This window comes from Suncus etruscus, chromosome 18, assembly GCF_024139225.1.
Source record: "Suncus etruscus isolate mSunEtr1 chromosome 18, mSunEtr1.pri.cur, whole genome shotgun sequence".
Taxonomy (NCBI): domain Eukaryota; kingdom Metazoa; phylum Chordata; class Mammalia; order Eulipotyphla; family Soricidae; genus Suncus; species Suncus etruscus.
The window spans coordinates 58,135,365-58,154,482 of NC_064865.1; the positions used below are offsets into that span (position 1 = coordinate 58,135,365).

Here is a 19,118-nt window from a genome sequence, read left to right on the forward strand (position 1 = left end):
CATAGACAGGTCACACTCACAGTCTTTCACAGCTGAGCCCCACTGGGCCGGTGTACTTTTGCGGATTTTCCCCCCAGGGGCAATTTCTAAGCACTTAGCCAGGAGTAACCTGGGTTCAGTCTCCAGAATCCCATGAGAGCATCCAAGCAGTCAGTAGTGATTCCTTAGTTTAGAGTCAGGAATAACTTCTGAGCATCACTGTGTGTGTCCAGAAAGACAGCTCAAAGGACCGGAGGACATGCTTTGCATCTCTGGCACTGCATTATCCCTGCTTGGCGTCTCTGCAGGCTGGAAGGGCATCCAGGGCCATGGGCACCCACTGTGGGGGTAAGGGAAAACCTTTCTAGGTATCCCTGAGAGACTGTAGGTAGCTGAAAATCTTCCAATCTCCTTAACCACGACGTTCTTCCCAAGCTCAGTCCTAAAACCTGGAGAACTGGGCCCAGAGGTGCAGGCGTCCTCCTGGCTACCTGAGTTCTCGCTTTTATGAAGGGATGTTAACGAAAAGCATCTCTTCCTCTGTCTTGTTCCCAGAGTCTCCAGTTCCTTCCTCTGCCCCCAGAGCCTGCGTCAGTCATATTTTGCCCCACTTAAATATATATTATTAAGAGATATTCTTCTGCTTTGTTGAGAGCATTCTCTTGGTATTTAATCCCTTTTTTATATAAAGGGATATATATATACTGATATATATTGTAATAAAAATTGAATAAAATTGAATCATATGTTGTTACTATCCAGTCAATACACTTGATTAATATATTACTTACATAATTTTGTAGGATGTTCTAAATTTAAAACACAAATTATTGGGCCAAAGTGGTGGCCCAAGCAGTAGGGCATTTGCCTTGCATGCACTAACCTAGGACAGACCTTGGTTATACCCAGCGTCCCATATGGTCTCCCAAGCAAGGGATGATTTCTGAGTGCATAGCCAGGAGTAATCCCTGGGCATCACTGTAGTGGCCTAAAAAGTGAAAAAAAAAAAAAAACTCCACAAATTTTGCTGCTTTTGAATGATTTGATCTAATGAGCACAAAAACACAACTCCAATAACTGTGATCATTAAATCCATTTAACAGAAAAAGGTGTTGCAAGGACTCAATATAATTGCGAATTTGGACTCTAGGGTAATTTATAAAGTATTACAAATACCCATAGCACTAGGACCTCTGGGCCTGTGAAAGGAGCTTCAAACCCAACCATAAACAGCCAAAGAAGCATTTAAATGAATCTGATATTTCCTCCACTTACCTCATTTTGCTGCAAAGAAATGAATTGCAGAGACCAAGACCTTGATCTCATGCCAGCTATTGACAAAGACAAGTTGCCCTTATGTTGAGAGAAGTTCCTGAAAGTGCTCAGGTGAGTTTCATAATTTCCAGAAAGAGAAGATACACCTTGAAAGAATACCTAAGAGCATCTAAAGAAATGCTCCAAATCCCTTTCTTTTATCCCCTTGGTTATATTGTTCTTATCATAAAATTTGATAAAATCAGTAAGCATTAAAAGTTATGATAAGTCATAACACAGTAAATGTATCTCTATGCATAAATGAATTAACAACTAAGCAACAAATATCCTATACAGTCTGTATAATTAGACACGTTATTGTATTTTCAAAGGACAGAAAAATAAATTTAAGTTAAAATCAAGCCTGTTTTTTTTTCCACAATAAGGCCAATATATTAATAGCAGTTATAAACAAAGAAGCATAGAATGAGGGTTTTTTTGGGGGGAGGGGCTATCCACTCAGAAAAATAAGCACAGTTCCCGCTATATAGAATGGAAATGTTTTGTGGTAGCAAACATTGACTTGGTGAAGTTCAGTTGCAAGAGAAAAATGCCCTAGTGACTAAATGTGTCATTATTATGAACCTTATTATGAAGTATAGAGTCTTCTCTCTCTCTCTCTCTTTCTCTCTCTCTCTCTCTCTCTCTCTCTCTCTCTGTCTCCTCTCTTAGCCATTAAATGTTTCTGTTTGGCCCAGGAGCTCCAGGCCCCCCTCACTCTCTTGGCAACATTAAAGGCTACCTTTTAATCATGATGCAGCAAGCAACATCATATTCCAAGATTTTTATTCAGGTCTGGATATGAATTTATTAAATTTAATTAAAGCAGTGTTGTAAGATTCTGAAGAACACACACACATCTACTGACACTACCTCACAAAAAGGGGGAGCTGTTTTCAAATAGACTAGATTCAATGTGTGATGGGACTGATCCTTCTTGTCCTTATTCTGCTTCTTCCTTCCCATCTCTCAATGGGTCAGCATGTTGTAATACAACCTACATCTTAGTTATGCTGTTTGAAGTTAGTTCCACGTGTATTGGTTGTCAATAGTTTACATGAAAGCGAAAACAGAGTAAGTGCCTTATCTCTGAGTAAATGATTAGGAATAGCCTTTCTGCATTTGGAAATTTTTCTCTGCATGTGTTAATAAATAAAAATTCAATAACACAGCAGTAATACAACCAGGATAAAATAAGCCATGTAAATATCTCAAAATGTATGCATAATTTTATTTTTTAGGTCACACCAAAGTATGCTCACTGATTACTCTGGCTCTGCACTCAGAGGTCACTCCTGGTGGACTTGGGGACCATATGGAGTGCTGGAATCAAGCCCAGGAATGGGGGGTGGGGTTAAGTCTCCCGTTTTCTTTCTTCCCCATCCTCTACCTGTTTTCTGGACATGCATTCTATTTCTCTCACTATCATTGTCATGGTAGTTGTTAGTACAGTTCTTCCTCTAACTGCATTCACCACTCTTTGTGGTAAGCTTTTTACTAGATATGGGCTTGTGCTTCTGGCCCTCATCTCTATTGTCTCTGGGTATCATTACCGTACTGTCTTTTATTTTTCTTAAATACCACAATTATAAGTAAGACTATTCTATGACTATGTCTCTCCCTGTGACTCATTTCACCAGTCTACATATCCATCCATGAATAGGTAAATTTCATGACTTTATTTTTCCTAACAGCTGCATAGTATTTGGATGTATCAGTTTCTTTAGTCATTCATCTGTTGTTCTGTTGTCGGGCATCTGGGTTGTTTTCAGATTCTGGCTATTATAAATAGCACTGCAATGAATACAGAAGTGCAGAGGGGGCATTTTTGTATTATGTTTTTCTGTTCCTGGGATATATCCCTAGGAGTGGTATCTTTGCTTCAGCTGCAATGTCATACAAATGTATTGACTGTACTGTCTTTCCCTTTAGATAAAATAAAAGTGCTAAAATGACCCTAAACAACAACAAAAAACCTTCTTTAACATTCATAACTTAGGTTAATTCCTTCAATTGAAATAAAGTAATTGTAACCTGAATTTGATTATAATAGTAATAAAATATTATTATGAGAAAATGATTTATTTATTGGTTGGCCCCTCACACATCATGCCTAAGGTACATTTTAGTTCATTTAGAAAGAGAAAATACAAAATTAAGAAGAGAAAGGACAATAAAGTATTTTTTATACGTTGATATTTTTTTTTTACTGTTTTATTTTATTGACTAAAGACAAAATCAAGTGTGAAGGTGAATGGTGCACTCTATTAGAAAGACTAGCAAATATAGCAATATAGCAACTAGCAATATAGAAGTTGTTTTTACTTTCCTTTAAAATTTATGAGTTTTCTAGTCAGAATTTTTAAAAATAAAACTTCCTTTCCTCTATGTCGTCATACATATTTTATGCTATATATCTTCTGGTTGTTCAGGCAGGGAAACAAGTGAAGAGACACAACAAAAAATGGTGAACTTTCAGCCTTTGTCTCACACTTTTTCCATGTTCCATCCTTCAAGTAATTCCAAGAGAATTTGGCACTACTTGCATTTACTATTCAGAATAATTCCAGGTATCACTGGGTTTCTGAAGGACTTTGGGTCTCATCTTGTTCAATCACCAATGGCAGTTTAGAGAAGACGTCATGTTTTAAGGAGAATTTATGGCCCTTGTGTTCAAGTATTTTCCTCTGTCTTTCAGACAACAAGAAGAACTGGGTATTGAGCAGGACTATGGCAAATTTCACTATGGGTGGATTTGTGCTCATGGGATTTTCTGTGAAACCTGAGTTAGAACTCGCTTATGGTTCTCTATTCCTCCTCTTGTACTTGTTGGCACTAACTGGCAATAGCCTCATTATAGCCACCACTTCCATGGATGAGAGCCTCAGCTCCCCCATGTACTTCTTCCTGAAGCATCTCTCCTTCTTGGATCTCTGCTATATTTCTGTGACTGTCCCAAGGTTCATTTTAAGCACATTCATGGGGAGCAGAAACATTTCTTTCTGGGAATGCATCATGCAGTGCTTTGTTTTCATGGTGTGTGCCATGGCTGAGACGTCCATGCTCACAGTGATGTCCTATGACCGCTATGTGGCCATCTGCCTTCCATTGCACTATGACATCATCATGGATGTCAGAACCTGTGTCCATGGAGTATTCGGAGTCTGGGTCAGTGGAGTTATAGCTGGAGTCATGCACACAGCAGCCACATTCTCCATCCAGTTCTGTGGTCCTCGAGTCATCCACCAGTTCTTCTGTGAAATTCCTCAGATCCTGAAACTTGCCTGCTCCAATGATTATCTTGCCGAAGCTGGTGTCACTGTCTTCACAGCTTTGTTGGCACTTCTTAGTTTTATCTGCATTGGATTCTCCTATGTACATATATTTTCTTCTGTGCTTAGGATGCGATCTGTGGAGGGCAGAGCCAAGGCCTTTTCCACTTGCCTTCCCCACCTGGCTGTGGTCATATTATTTCTTTCTACAGGTGCCTTTGAGTATTTAAAGCCAAAGTCTGACTCTCCAACTGCTTTAGATATGTTTCTCACAATTATGTATACACTAGTTCCCCCAACCCTTAATCCCATGATCTATAGTCTCAGAAATAAAGCTATTAAGACAGCCCTAAGGAAGGTTTTCAAGAAGAAGAAAAGCATAGCTCTTTTATTGAGGCAATTTGATTAATTATCAACTGAAGATTAATTAAAAATATATTGGATGGTTACAACATGAAAGTTGTAAACATGAAAATATGTTGAATGATTACAACCAAGAAAGTAAATCTAGATTAAAAACTTGAGTGGAAGGAAGTTATGTGGTAATAAATACTTGAATATGTCTTACTCCCAAATCCAAGAGTGAGTGTAATAATTCGCTGTGATGTTGAGGTGAAGAATTCAACTGAATATTGCTACCCTATTTTGGGGGGGCGGGATAAAATTATTAAATATGTAGTGCCTCTGTCATTTTCCCAAGTTTTGTTGGAGTTTGAAGTATTAGATATCAAAGGATTACTGAGAGTGGTCTGAGTCTTAGCATTATTGCCTAGTCATAGTTTCAAGGATGTTCTCTAAACCTCTGTTCAATGCAAAGATTTTGAGATTATCTTCTAAAAGTCTCTACACCATTTACTTTTCTTCATCACATGTACTGAATTTATATGTTTTGATCTGAAAATGTATCATTGAGCTCATTTAGTGTGTCTTTTAATTTATTCTCCTTTTTAGAATATAAATATGTAATGAACAGAGTAATCTGTGAAAATCTCAGGAAAACACATTAATAAATGATTTAGGAAATAAGTGAATTCAATAACATGTATTCACATTGAAAAATATGATTTTAGTAAAATAAAAAATAAATCTAAGTTAGATAATAATAAAATAATACTAATAGGAACAAGAGTGATAATACAGTGGGTATCACTTTTGCCTTTTCCTCAGCTGACCCGGGTTTGAACTTTGGCACCCTAAATAGTAACCCAAGCTTGCCAGGATTCCTGAATACAGAGCCAGGAGTAACCTCTGAATATTGCCAGGTGTGGCCTTAAACCTCCCCTCCAAAAAATAAAAATAATAATGGAATAATAAGATTCAGACATTATATTAATAAAAAGTGTATCATTGTCACTAATTGGTCTCAAAGCAATTATTTATCCAATTTTTTTGGTATGGAACAGACAACATGAATAATGGTTAAAGTACTTCAGGCATTTTCCATATTTAAATATTTACTAGTTAACAGGCTTAAAATATAACAATATTAGGCTTAAATATTTCAAATAGCTTTAATATTTGCAGTAAAATCCTTATAAATTTGATTTATAGTCTATAGTCTATTGAAAATAATTTTCTTCACGGGTTTAAGATAGAATATAGTTCATATTATTTACAGAGACATAAACTAAATCAGTATCATTGATTGAGTAGTTTTGCTTTGCCAGAAAACTTTAGTGAAACCATGTCAGGATCAGATGACAGTAGAAGGAGATACTAGTTCGTTTTAACCTAGTCTGTTCAGACTTATGTCGAATCTTCTCTTTCACTATATTAATACTTAAATTATAGTACATTGTCACATTAGTATAAAATACTAGTTTTTTTAAATTTTTTAAATTGATACTTTCTAGAATTTCTGCGTTAATTGAGGTCTTGTTCTTGTTGACATCTGGTTTTAGAAATACCATTTTTTCAGTTTTTTAAAACATGCCTGCAGAAATTTTTTCTAATTACTTTGGATATAGGGATCAATTATTATGCATTGTATCTTTACAATTATCTTGATTCTTTTTTTTTAATATAATTTTTATTTTGATCATAGTGGCTTACATATTGTTGACAATAATATTTTAGGTACATATTTACATAAAATCAGGGGGGATTCCCATCCCCAAATTGTCCTCCCTACACCCCCGTTTCTGTCTTACCTCCCATTTCCTCTTCCCTCACCCCCAGGGCGGCTAGAATATGTGGTCCCCTCTGTCTCTAACCAACTACTTAGTAGTCTTGCATCAGTTTGGTCTTGATGCCTCCCTTATTTCCCCCTCTAAGTAGGGGCAGGGGTAGCTAGTTCAAGTTGCGTGGTTTTGCCTGAAAAAGAGAAAATAAATAAACCGGGGTAAGAGTTTAATACCCCGAAAATGGGCAGAATCCTTCTAGAGGTTCTCATCATCGATTTGGGAAATGAAGGAGAAAAAGAAGTTGAAACACTCCACCAGTACCAAAAGAAGTGTCAATATCCAGTGAGGACTCCAGCTATAACGATAAGCACCACAAAAAAACAGATAAAAAACAAACCAAAACAAACTAAAAACAAACACAAACAAACAAAAAACACGCCGTGGTCTTGAAATAAGAAACATGGCGTAGCACATAACGAAAGAAAAGAAAGGAAGAGAAAGAAAAGAAAAAAAAAAAAAAAGAATAATTGGGGCCAACAATTTCAATAATCACATCCAAACTGAGGAATCGACCAAAATAGCTAGGTAAATAAAAATAATAATAACAATAATAAATGAAGGTAAGATATATATATGTATATATATATATATACATAACCAAGGTTTTGTGTTTTTTGTATTTTTTTTCCCTCCTGCCCTGGCACAGTAAATATTGGGGTCATTCGAAAAGGAATTCACTTGCCCTATAAGATATGGGGTTTCTCCGTCCTTGGAGTATACTGTCATGGAATCAGCTCTAGTCTTTGCTCAGGATCATTACTCTCCAGGTTGTGGGTTTTTTTTTTTTTTTTTTTTTTTTGGTGTCTGGAAGGCTTCTGCTCTGTCCAGTGTGATACCGTCAGAGCTCTGTGTTTAGCAGTCCCAGTATCTGTACATATCCTGAGGTGGGACTTATGGTGAAGTCAGTCTTTGTGAATCTAGAGGTTCTGTTACCTCAGTGCCATTTTAATCCATCTTCTGTGGTTGGTGATCTTGGTCTTTGCGCTGAACCTAGGAAGGCATCTAGGATAGCGTCTTTCTTTGTTCTTCCAGAAGCCCCTTTCCGTTACAATTGTCTCTGCCGGACCTTTGGGACTGGGGATCATGCTTATTGTGCAGGTCTTAGTTCAAACCCTAGACTAGGGCTTTTTTATTGGTCCCAAGATGTACACAGTCTGGTCGTGGTTCTAGTATCCAGTCATCTGTAAATCACGATCTTGGCTTTTGGACCTACCAAAGGGTGCCGCGTCTTCTGGTTTTGTCTTGTCGTTAGCTGGTGAGGTAGGCTAAACTGCTCTAAGGTCAAGTTGTTCACATTTTCCTCATTGTCGAGATATCATGTTAGAGCTGGCCCTTGTTGTTGACCCTGCAGTAATAAGGCTGTCCCAGATGGAGGTTGTTTCTTACAGCTGTTGTGAGGAGCTGTGCCGTTTCTATGTCTGGGATCCAGGGTTCAAGGCTGGTTGAATGGTATCTAATCACCTGAGGTCTAAGTTGATTCCACTTGACATATTTTCAAGGTAGGAGATAACCCTGTATTGTAAACAACTATGAGTTCCTATCTCTAGTAGATAAGAGCTCTTTTTTTTTTTTAAATATGTAAGATTTCCCCTTTATTTAGTGTGCCTTTGCAGGGGGAAGTGGTGCTCCATTATATGTCGGAGTATTTGGGGTGGACAGAGTGGGTAACAGAGATAGGTCACATACCAAAAGACGATTAAAAAAAAAAAAAAAGGAAATAAAAGTGTATGTGCCCACAAATGTATATGTAAGGCAAACATTTAAATAAATAAGTTAATTGAGAAAAATAAAAAAAATAAAATGAGTTAGCGAAGTTTTTAAAGGACCAACGTGGTGCAAAAGACAACTTTGCATTTGGGAGAGAACAGGTAAAGAGTTGGTGTATTACAGGTCTTATGCATATGTTGGAAGTACAGTTTTCCCATTGTCTTTTGGATTTTTCTTGTGGTGTGTGGGTTCCCAGGCATCTTCCAATCACACACCCTGCCCCCCTTCAGATTGGTAAAAATTTGCAGCTGGGAGGTCTTGGAAGAGTTCTTGCATTGGGGATACTATTGGACCTAAGTCCGGTTTCAAGAAACAGTCCATGTTAGGGGGAGTTGGTAGGGAGGGTCTCGCAGCATGTGTTCACAGGGGAGTTGGCTGTCTTTTCTTGCAGGAGACGATGTGTGGGTTCGGTTGGGTGTCCCCTCGCCTGGGTGCTGGGTACTGGTTCATTGGGTAGGAGGTCGATCTTGATGCCTAAAAGATTAAGGACTGAGGGTGGAGAGTTTTAATATGGTGGGAGATCTGGATGGGATTGAGGGGTGAAGGGATAGTTGGATTTCCAGGGGGGAGAAAGGGAAAGGTATATGGGAGGGGTATGAAGGAAGAGAAAAGAGAAAATACCGTAGAAAGGGAGAAGAGAAAGGGAAAAAAGTAAAGAGAAGAGTAGAAGAGAAAAAGAAAAGAGAAGAGAAAAAAAATGGAGAGAAGAAAGGAGAGAATAGCAAGGGAATGCTGGTTTGGTTGAATGTGTTCGATGACTAGAGCCTGTAGTTTAGGTCTGTACATCGCAGGTACTGCTTTGGTGGTCTGACTGGTCACGTGCTTCGATTCCTAAAAGAAGGTTTAACCTAGAGATAAAGTGTATGTTAAAGAGTTTTCTCGTGGCCGTCTCATAGTGCAAGCAAGGTATGGTATCTCGTGTGGTATCCCGAATTGCCATCTTAGTTTGTCCGCCCTTTGTATCTAAGGGCGCCTGTGGAAAGAAAAGCTGAGAGGTTATTTTTAAAATATAGTAAGGTAAAGGGATTAAAACGTAGTGTTATGGTATGTTGCCATTGCATTACGTGATTTCCCGCGGTGTTCTATACTTGTGTTCCTGTTTACGATCTCTAAGGGATTATTTTGGGCCTTTGTTGTAGGAGTCTGGTTACATACCTGTTCTCTCCATGTTGCTGTTTCTGTTGTTGCTGTTTTCCTTGTGGTATAATGTGCAGTCAAGAGTTTGCATTGTTCCTTTTTCATGTATTTTGGACACTGCTCCCACGTATATGTTGACTATTACAGTGATCGGAGTTTCTACCCTGTTAAACCCTGTTATATGATTGTTAGGTATTAGTTGTGTATAAAATATATGTTCTAGGTGTTTCAGAATAGTGCTACCATTCTGTGTTTATCTTTTGTCTTCTGGCTTACTTCGTTTAACATAACATGATCTAGGTCCATCCACGTTGCTGCAAAGTCTGTGATTGTATCATTTCTAACTGCCATGTAATATTCCATTGTGTATATGTACCACATCTTAATGATCCATTCATCCGTTGTTGGACACCTAGGTTGGTTCCAAGATTTGGCTATTATACTGAGTGCTGCGATAAATAGTGGGGTGCATACGTATTTTGGAATGAATGTCCTTCCATCTTGTGGGTATATGCCTAGGAGGGCAATTGCTGGGTCAAATGGCAGCTCAATTCTGAGTTCTTTGAGCACTCTCCAGACTTTCCTCCATAGGTGTTGGACTAGGGGACATTCCCACCAGCAGTGGATGAGAGTTCCTTTCATACCGCATCCCCGCCAACAAAGGTTGTTTCCATTATTTTTGATGTGGGCCATCCTCACTGGTGTAAGGTGGTATCTCATTGTTGTCTTGATTTGGATCTCCCTGATGATGAGTGAAGGTGAGCATGTTTTCATGTGTTTGTTGGCCATCCTTCTGTCTTCCTCAGAGAAGTGTCTATTCATTTCGTCTCCCCATTTTTTTATAGCTTTGTTTGGTTTTGGGGGGCTCAGCTTTCTGAGTGCTTTGTATGTTCTAGATATCAGCCCTTTATCTGATATGTCGAGTGAAAAGATTTTTTCCCATTCTGTTAGCTGTCTTCTTGCGTTAAGCAGGGTTTCTTTTGCCATGCAGAAGCTTTTTAGTTTGATGTAGTCCCATTTGTTTATATTTGATGCTAACGTTCTTGCCATTGGTGCTCCATTCTCAAAGACCTTTTTGATATATAGGTCTTTGAGTGTTCTGCCTATTTTATTCTCAATAAACTTTATGGATTCGGGTCTGATTTCAAGGTCTTTGATCCACTTTGAGTTGATTTTTGTATAAGGAGTAAGGTATGGGTTGATTTTCACTTTCGTACATGTGGTTTTCCAGTTGTACCAACACCATTTGTTGAATAGGCTTTCTTTGTTCCATTTCAGATTCTTGCCTCTTTTATCAAATATTAGTTGGCTATATACCTGGGGGTTTATGTCTGGGAATTCTGTTCTGACCCACTGGTCTGATGTCCTGTCTCTGTTCCAGTACCATGCTGTTTTGATTACTATGGCTTTATAGTATAGTTTCAAGTTAGGTAAGGAGATGCCTCCCAGCTTCTTGTTTTTCAGTATTTGTTTGGCTATCCTGGGTCTTTTGTGGTTCCAGATGAATTTTGTGATGCTTGTTCTAATTCTTTAAAGAATTGTGTCTGGATTTGGATAGGGATTGCATTAAATCTATATAGGAGTTTGGGTAGGATAGTCATTTTGATTATGTTAATTCTACCTATCCATGAGCATGGGATGTTCTTCCATTTCTTTAGATCATCTTCAATTTCTTTCTGGAGTGTTTTGAAGTTTCCCTGGTATAGGTCTTTCACTTCTCTTGTAAGGTTGATTCCTAGATACTTGATATTTTTTGATACTATCTTAAATGGAATTGTATTTTTAATCTCTCTCTCCTCAACTTCATTGTTTGTATATAGAAACGCTACTGTCTTTTGTGTATTGACTTTGTAACCAGCCACTTTGCTGTATTGGTTAATTGTTTCTAGGAGTTTTACTGTGGACTCTTTAGGGTTTTCGATGTATATCATCATATCGTCGGCAAAGAGAGATAGCTTGTGTTCCTCTTTCCCAATTTGAATTCCTTTGATTTCCTTCTCTTGTCGGATTGCTATTGCTAGGACTTCTAAGGTTATATTGAATAAGAGTGGAGAGAGTGGACAGCCTTGCCTAGTTCCTGATCTTAGTGGGAATGCTTCTAGTTTCTCACCATTGAGTATAATGTTGGCTGTAGGCTTTTCATAGATAGCTGTAACTATCTTGAGGAAGGTTCCTTCTAACCCTATTTTGCTGAGTGTCTTTAACATGAAAGGATGTTGGATTTTGTCAAATGCCTTCTCTGCATCGATTGATATGATCATGTGGTTTTTGTCTTTCATGTTGTTGATGTGGTGTATAATGTTGATTGATTTGCGTATGTTGAACCAACCTTGCATTCCTGGGATGAATCCCACTTGATCGTGATGTATGATCTTTTTGATGAAGTGCTGGATTCAGTTTGCTAATATTTTATTGAGTATCTTTGCATCTATGTTCATTAGTGAGATTGGTCTGTAGTTTTCTTTTTTGGTAGTGTCTTTGCCTTCTTTGGGAATGAGTGTGATATTAGCCTCATAAAAGGAGTTGGGGAGGATTCCTGTTTTTTCTATGGTTTGGAAGAGCCTATGGAAAAGTGGTAGTAAGTCTTCTTGAAATGTTTGATAGAATTCACCTGTAAATCCATCTGGGCCTGGGCTTTTGTTCTTAGGGAGTTTTTTAATTACATCTTCAATTTCCTCTGAGGTGATTGGTCTGTTTAGGATTTCTAGATCTTCCTTTTCCAGTCTTGGAAGAGGGTGTTTTTCCAAGAATCTATCGATTTCTACTGGGTTCTCTAGCCTAGTTGAGTATAGTTGTTCATAATATGATCTCATGATATGTTGTATTTCTTGGGGTTCTGTTGTAATCTCTCCCCTTTCATTTGTGATCCTACTGATTTGGGTGTTTTCTCTCTTTTTTTTGGTGAGTTTTGCCAGTGGTTTGTCTATCTTGTTTATTTTTTCGAAAAACCAACTCCTGGTCTCATTGATTTTTTGTATTGTTTTCTTGGTTTCTATGTTGTTTATTTCTGCTCTGGTTTTTATTATTTCTTGCCTTCTGGATGTGGTTGGACTTCTCTGTTGCTGATGTTCCAATTCTTTGAGGTGATCTTTTAAACTGTTGGTTTTGTTATTTTCCTGATTCTTGACATAGGCCTGTATTGCTATGAGTTTCCCCCTAATTACTGCTTTTGCTGTGTCCCATAAATTTTGACATGTTGTCTCTTCATTGTCATTTGTCTCAAGGAATCTTTTTATTTCTTCCTTGAGTTGTTCTTTGATCCAGCTGTTGTTGAGCAGCATGTTGTTTAATCTCCAGGTATTAGTTTTTCTCCATTGCTTCTTCTTGACCTCAATTTTGAGCTCTGTGGCATAGTGATCTGAGAGGGTACTTCTAATGATCCTTACCTTTGTGGTCTTATATAGGTTGGCTTTGTATCCTAATATATGGTCTATTCTGGAGAAGGTTCCATGTGGGCTTGAGAAGAATGTGTATTCTGCTTTCTGGGGGTGGAGGGCTCTATATAAGTCTATTAGCCCTAAATCTTCTAATTTTTCATTCAGAGCTCTTATTTCATTGCTATTTTTCTGTTTGGTGGATCTGTCCAGTGGTGATAGTGGAGTATTGAGGTCCCCTGCTATTATCACATTTCCTTCATGTGTTTCTCCAGGTTTGCCAGTAGTTGCCTCACATATTTTGCTGGCTCTACATTAGGTGCATAGATATTGACCAGGGTTAGTGTTTCTTGATCTAATGTTCCCCTGATCAGTAAGTAGTGACCCTCTTTGTCTCTGATCACTTTCTTGAGGTTGAATGCAATTTGGTCTGATATAAGAATTGCTGTCCCTGCTCTTTTTTGTTTTCCATTGGCCTGAATAATTACTTTCCATCCTTTTATTCTAAGCCTGTGCTTATCCTGCATCTGTAGGTGTGTTTCTTGCAGACAGCAGAAGTCCGGTTTATTTTTCCTAATCCAGTTCTCTACTATGTGTCTTTTAATTGGAGAGTTTAGTCCGTTAACATTTAGGGAGATTATTGAGAGAGAGGATTGTTGTGTAGTTGTGTTGTGTAGGGTGGTTTTTGTTACAATCGGGGGTTTGGATTGTGTAATTCGTCTTTGAGTAAGTCGTTTAGGATCGGTTTTGTTTGCACAAATAGTTCAAATTCGTTCTTGTTTGAGAATGTTTTTAGTCTATCCTCCCATATGAATGTAAGTTTTGCTGGGTATTGGACCCTAGGTTGGAAATTTCTTTCATTCAGTCGTTTAAATATGTCATTCCATTGTCTTCTTGCTTGAATTATTTCAAATGGGAGATCTGATTTGATTCTTATGTCCCTACCTTGGTACTTGAGGTTTCTTTTCTTCCTTATTGCTTTAAGGAGTTCTTCTTTCTCTTTGTTTTTTGCCAATTGGATTACCATGTGTCTTGGTGTTTGTTTATTGGGGTCTATCTTATTGAGAACTCTTTTTATTTCCTGTATTGGCATTGCAGTATCCTTCCAGAGGGTGAGGAAGTTCTCCGCTATTATCTCTCTGACTACTTGTTCTTCCCCTTTCCCTACTTCCTCCCCTTCTGGTATACCCACAATTCTTAGGTTGTTTCTTTTGTCCTTGTTCATTAGATACTGGACCTTTCCTTCCAGTGCTTTGCCTTTTATTTCTTTGTTGGTTTCTTGATCATTTTTTGTTTGCAGTTTTCCTTCGAGTTCTTCAATGTGTTTCTCCAATTCTGTGTTTCTGCTTGTAAGGCTTGTTACTTTGTCTGTTAATTCCTTCACTTCTTTTTGTATGGAATCTCTCATGTTCTTTAACATTTCTTCTTTAATTTGGCTGATTTGTTCATCCATAGATTTCTTATACTCGATAGCTAGGGTTTCTCTCATTCCTTTTATTAATTCTTGCATTTCCTTCCTCATGGCTGCTTTTAGGTCTTCATCGCGTGTATCTGTGCGTTTTGGTGGACTTGGAAGCTTGCAAGAGTTTGTCACCATATCTTCAGATATTAGTGATCTCCTTTATTTACGCATACTTCTTTGTATTTAATGGTGTGTTTTAGAGTGCTGTGCTTCTAATTATCACCTGTTTTGATCCCCTGTGGTGTGGGAGTTGGTTCCCTCCCTGAGGGTGGTTCTAGAGGGACTTTTGGGTGAACTCGCTGAGGTTTTGATCCTCCTGTACTCTTTATGTGGCCTGGTTAGTTGTTTTCCCCTTTTGTTGGCAGCTAGTACTGGCCCTTTCCTGACCACAGTGGTGGGGGGCATTGTTTCTCCTCTCCTTTTTCTCCTCTCCTCTACTACTTGGAAGTCAGTCTTCCTCTTAATTTCTGTCAGCAGGTGTAGTTCCGCTTCTGGCCACACTGGTTGCGGGCGCTGTTGAGCCTGACTCTCTGTTCCCTCCCTTATCTGGGGGTCAATGAAGCTCTGCTCCTCCGAGTTACCGCGGAAGAAATTCCCCCAGTCAAGCCCTCCCGGTAGCTGCTCTCAGCCCTAGGGGGGGTCTCCGGTCCACTCTGGGGCTCGGGGCTAGGTTGCTCTAGGTTACCTAAAGGTCCAGGGGGCAGGCCCAAGCTCACCTAGTCTATTCGTCCCACCTGTCCCAGCTGGGCAGGTGACTCCGGCCCACTAGGTACTAGGGAATGTCCTCCCCAGTCTACGCTCGGGTCAGGTGGGATGAACTCTGGGGCCTGGAAGTTGAGGCAACGGGTGGTGTGGTCTCTGTGCCAACCAGCTGGCCTCTGCAGTCTATGGGGGGGGGGGGGGGTCGCGCGCAGGGTGGCTGGCGGCTGCGGGTCGTCCACCTGTGAGCGCCCTAGGAGAGTGCACTCACCCTGGACGCCTGGGGTCCCTACTCCCCGTTGGCGCGGCTGGCCTCTGCAGTCTATGGGGGGGGGTCGCGCGCAGGGTGGCTGGCGGCTGCGGGTCGTCCACGTGTGAGCGCCCTAAAAGAGTGCACTCACCATGGACGCCGGGGGTCCCTACTCCCCGTTGGCGTGGCTGGCCTCTGCAGTCTATGGGGGGGGGGTCGCGCGCAGGGTGGCTGGCGGCTGCGGGTCGTCCACGTGTGAGCGCCCTAAAAGAGTGCACTCACCATGGACGCCGGGGGTCCCTACTCCCCGCCTCTGCATTCTATGGGGGGGGTCGCGCGCAGGGTGGCTGGCGGCTGCGGGTCGTCCACGTGTGAGCGCCCTAAAAGAGTGCACTCACCATGGACGCCGGGGGTCCCAACTCCCCGTTGGCGCAGCTGGCCTCTGCAGTCTATGGGGGGGGGGGGGTCGCGCGCAGGGTGGCTGGCGGCTGCGGGTCGTCCACGTGTGAGCGCCCTAAAAGAGTGCACTCACCATGGACGCCGGGGGTCCCTACTCCCCGTTGGCCGGCTGGCCTCTGCAGTCTATGGGGGGGGTCGCGCGCAGGGTGGCTGGCGGCTGCGGGTCGTCCACGTGTGAGCGCCCTAAAAGAGTGCACTCACCATGGACGCCGGGGGTCCCTACTCCCCGTTGGCGCGGCTGGCCTCTGCAGTCTATGGGGGGGGGGTCGCGCGCAGGGTGGCTGGCGGCTGCGGGTCGTCCACGTGTGAGCGCCCTAAAAGAGTGCACTCACCATGGACGCCGGGGGTCCCTACTCCCCGCCTCTGCAGTCTATGGGGGGGGGTCGCGCGCAGGGTGGCTGGTGGCTGCGGGTCGTCCACGTGTGAGCGCCCTAAAAGAGTGCACTCACCATGGACGCCGGGGGTCCCTACTCCCCGTTGGCGCGGCTGGCCTCTGCAGTCTATGGGGGGGGGTCGCGCGCAGGGTGGCTGGCGGCTGCGGGTCGTCCACGTGTGAGCGCCCTAAAAGAGTGCACTCACCATGGACGCCGGGGGTCCCTACTCCCCGTTGGCGCGGCTGGCCTCTGCAGTCTATGGGGGGGGGGGTCGCACGCAGGGTGGCTGGCGGCTGCGGGTCGTCCACGTGTGAGCGCCCTAAAAGAGTGCACTCACCATGGACGCCGGGGGTCCCTACTCCCCGTTGGCGCGGCTGGCCTCTGCTATCTTGATTCTTAATGTATGAACAGGATACAACCCTAAATAGACAAGTCTTTACACCTTTTTCCCAATCAGCTATATGTATTTTTCAGTATAATGGCTTTGTATATATTTTATTATACTTATATATGTGTTTGGTGTTATTCTAAATTGCTTTAGTGAAAACCAAGGGTCTGCTTCTGTGTATTTGAAATAAAATTAATTTTGTTTTGTTTTCCTTATGTTAAATGGTCTTACTGAATTTTTTCAGGTTTCAATAGAACTTTAAAGGATCCTCTCAATTTATATAAATACATATTGTATATGAAAGTAAAAGATCTTATTTCTTCCATTCCAGATTTAAATACTTTGTTGTTGTTTTTTATATATCCAGAAACTATAAGCCAATGTTTTGGAAAGTTGATTTCCATTGGAAATTAAGTCAAATATTTTCTTATTGAAATATTATTTATTGTTATTTACTATACAGTCAAAATAATAACTAACCTTTAATAAGGATCAATGTTTCAGGAATAATGCTAAATACATTTAAAAAGATATTTCACTCCCTTTATCACCCCAACATGTGGGATACCATATTTCTGCTAGCTTTTGTTCAAATTCATGGTAATACCTATAAAAATAACCAAAGACATTTATTTTTAGAGACAGACAAAATGTTTTTCAAATCTACATAGAGTAAAAAAGTCTCACAAATAACCAAAACAACTGTGAATTCTATCAACAAAAAAGCTGAAATATATAAATACAAATTTATATATTTATTTTTACATATTATACATAAATATATAAATGTATAAATATTTATAAATATATATTGGCTCTTTTGTTGATATATGTATATATACACACATTGGACTACAAGTCACAAAAAGAAATGGAAAAGTATCCCATTTGATGTTTATGATTGAGAGAATGAAATTTGTACCTACATAATGAATTTCTATCTCTCAGTGGCATTCTTCAATTATATAAGTTAAATGCTACTAAATGAGTATAATTCAAACACTCTCCAGCAGCCAAAACAATATCAAGAAATAAATTAGGAGCAATTGATTGTTCTGCCTTTAAACTGTACTACAAAACTATCATAATAAACTGTGTGATACAAGATTAACATTTTATTTTCAGATCAATGAAATATAGTTCAAGACCAAGAAGTAAAATGGAAGATATACAGATAATTGACTTATCATAAAGGAGCTGAGTAAACATATGTAAAGAAGGATATTTCTTTAATCAATGGTGTTGAAGAAACAGATTAGCCATTTGCAAAAAATGAACCTAGACTTCTATAACATAGTCCTATTCACATTACTTCAAAGTCGATCAGAGAAACTGAATTTAGATCTAAGTCACTTAAAGACATTGAGGAAAACATAAGACAAAACTCTGAATCCATCTGGGCCTGGGCTTTTGTTTTGGGGAAGACTTTATAAAATGAGTCAGAGGGAGAGAGAGGGGCACAGAATAGTCTCACTCATCTGTGGGATTTAAGAAAAATAAAAGGTAGATAGTAACAATACCCAGAGACAATAGAGATGAGGTTTGAAGGACCAGCCCATGATATGAAGCTTACCACAAATATTGGTAAGTGCAGGTAGTAATGTCTTTAATTTTTCTTAAAACCCATAGAAGAGTGAGACTATTCTGTATCTATCTCTCCATCAGACTTATTTCACTGAACATAATAGATTCGTGTACATCCATGTATAGGAAAATTTCATGAGCTCATCTCTCCTGACAGCTGCATAATATTATATTGTGTATATATACCACAGTTTCTTAAGCTATTCACCTTTTGAAGGAAATCTTTGTTGTTTCCAGAGTCTGGCTATTGTAAATAGCGCTGAAATGAATATAGGTGTGAGGAAGGACATTTTGAATTGTATTTTTGTGTTCCTATGGTATTATCTCTGGAAGTGGAATAGCTGGATCAAATGGGAGCTAAATTTACAGGTTTTTGAAAGATCTCCATATTGTTTTCCATAAGGGATGAACTAGATGGCATTCCCACCAGCAAGGAATAAACGTTTCTTTCGATCTACATCCCCACTGACTGTTATTGTTCTTGTGATGTATTCCAGTCTCTGTGGTGTGATATGGTGCCTCATTCTAGTTTTGTTTTGCATCTCCCTGATGATTAGTGATGTGGACCATTTTTTCATGTGGCTTTTGGCCATTTGTATCTCTTCTTTAAGGAAGTGTCTATTTATTTCTTCTCCCCATTTTTGATGGAGATATATGTTTTTCTGACTAAGCTCTGTCAATACCTTGTACATTTTTGATAATAGCCTCTTGTCTGATGGGTATTGAGTGAATAGTTTCTCCCATTCTGTTGGTGGCTTTTATGTCCTAGGCACTATTTCCTTTGAGGTGCAGAAGCTTCTCAGTTACATTTGACCTTAGCCAAAAGGCCGAGAAGTGATAGCTTCTCAGCTTAATATAATTCCATTTGTTTATCTC

At 39.9% G+C, this 19,118-nt stretch overlaps 1 protein-coding gene across 1 annotated transcript; it reads left to right on the forward strand.

Moving 5' to 3' along the window:
• Positions 1-4,038: 4,038 nt before the first annotated feature.
• LOC125995915 (olfactory receptor 14J1-like) lies at positions 4,039-4,974 on the forward strand. The gene has a single exon (XM_049764867.1). It carries the CDS (start codon positions 4,039-4,041, stop codon positions 4,972-4,974), a length of 936 nt encoding a protein of 311 aa, XP_049620824.1.
• The last annotated feature ends 14,144 nt before the right edge of the window (positions 4,975-19,118 follow it).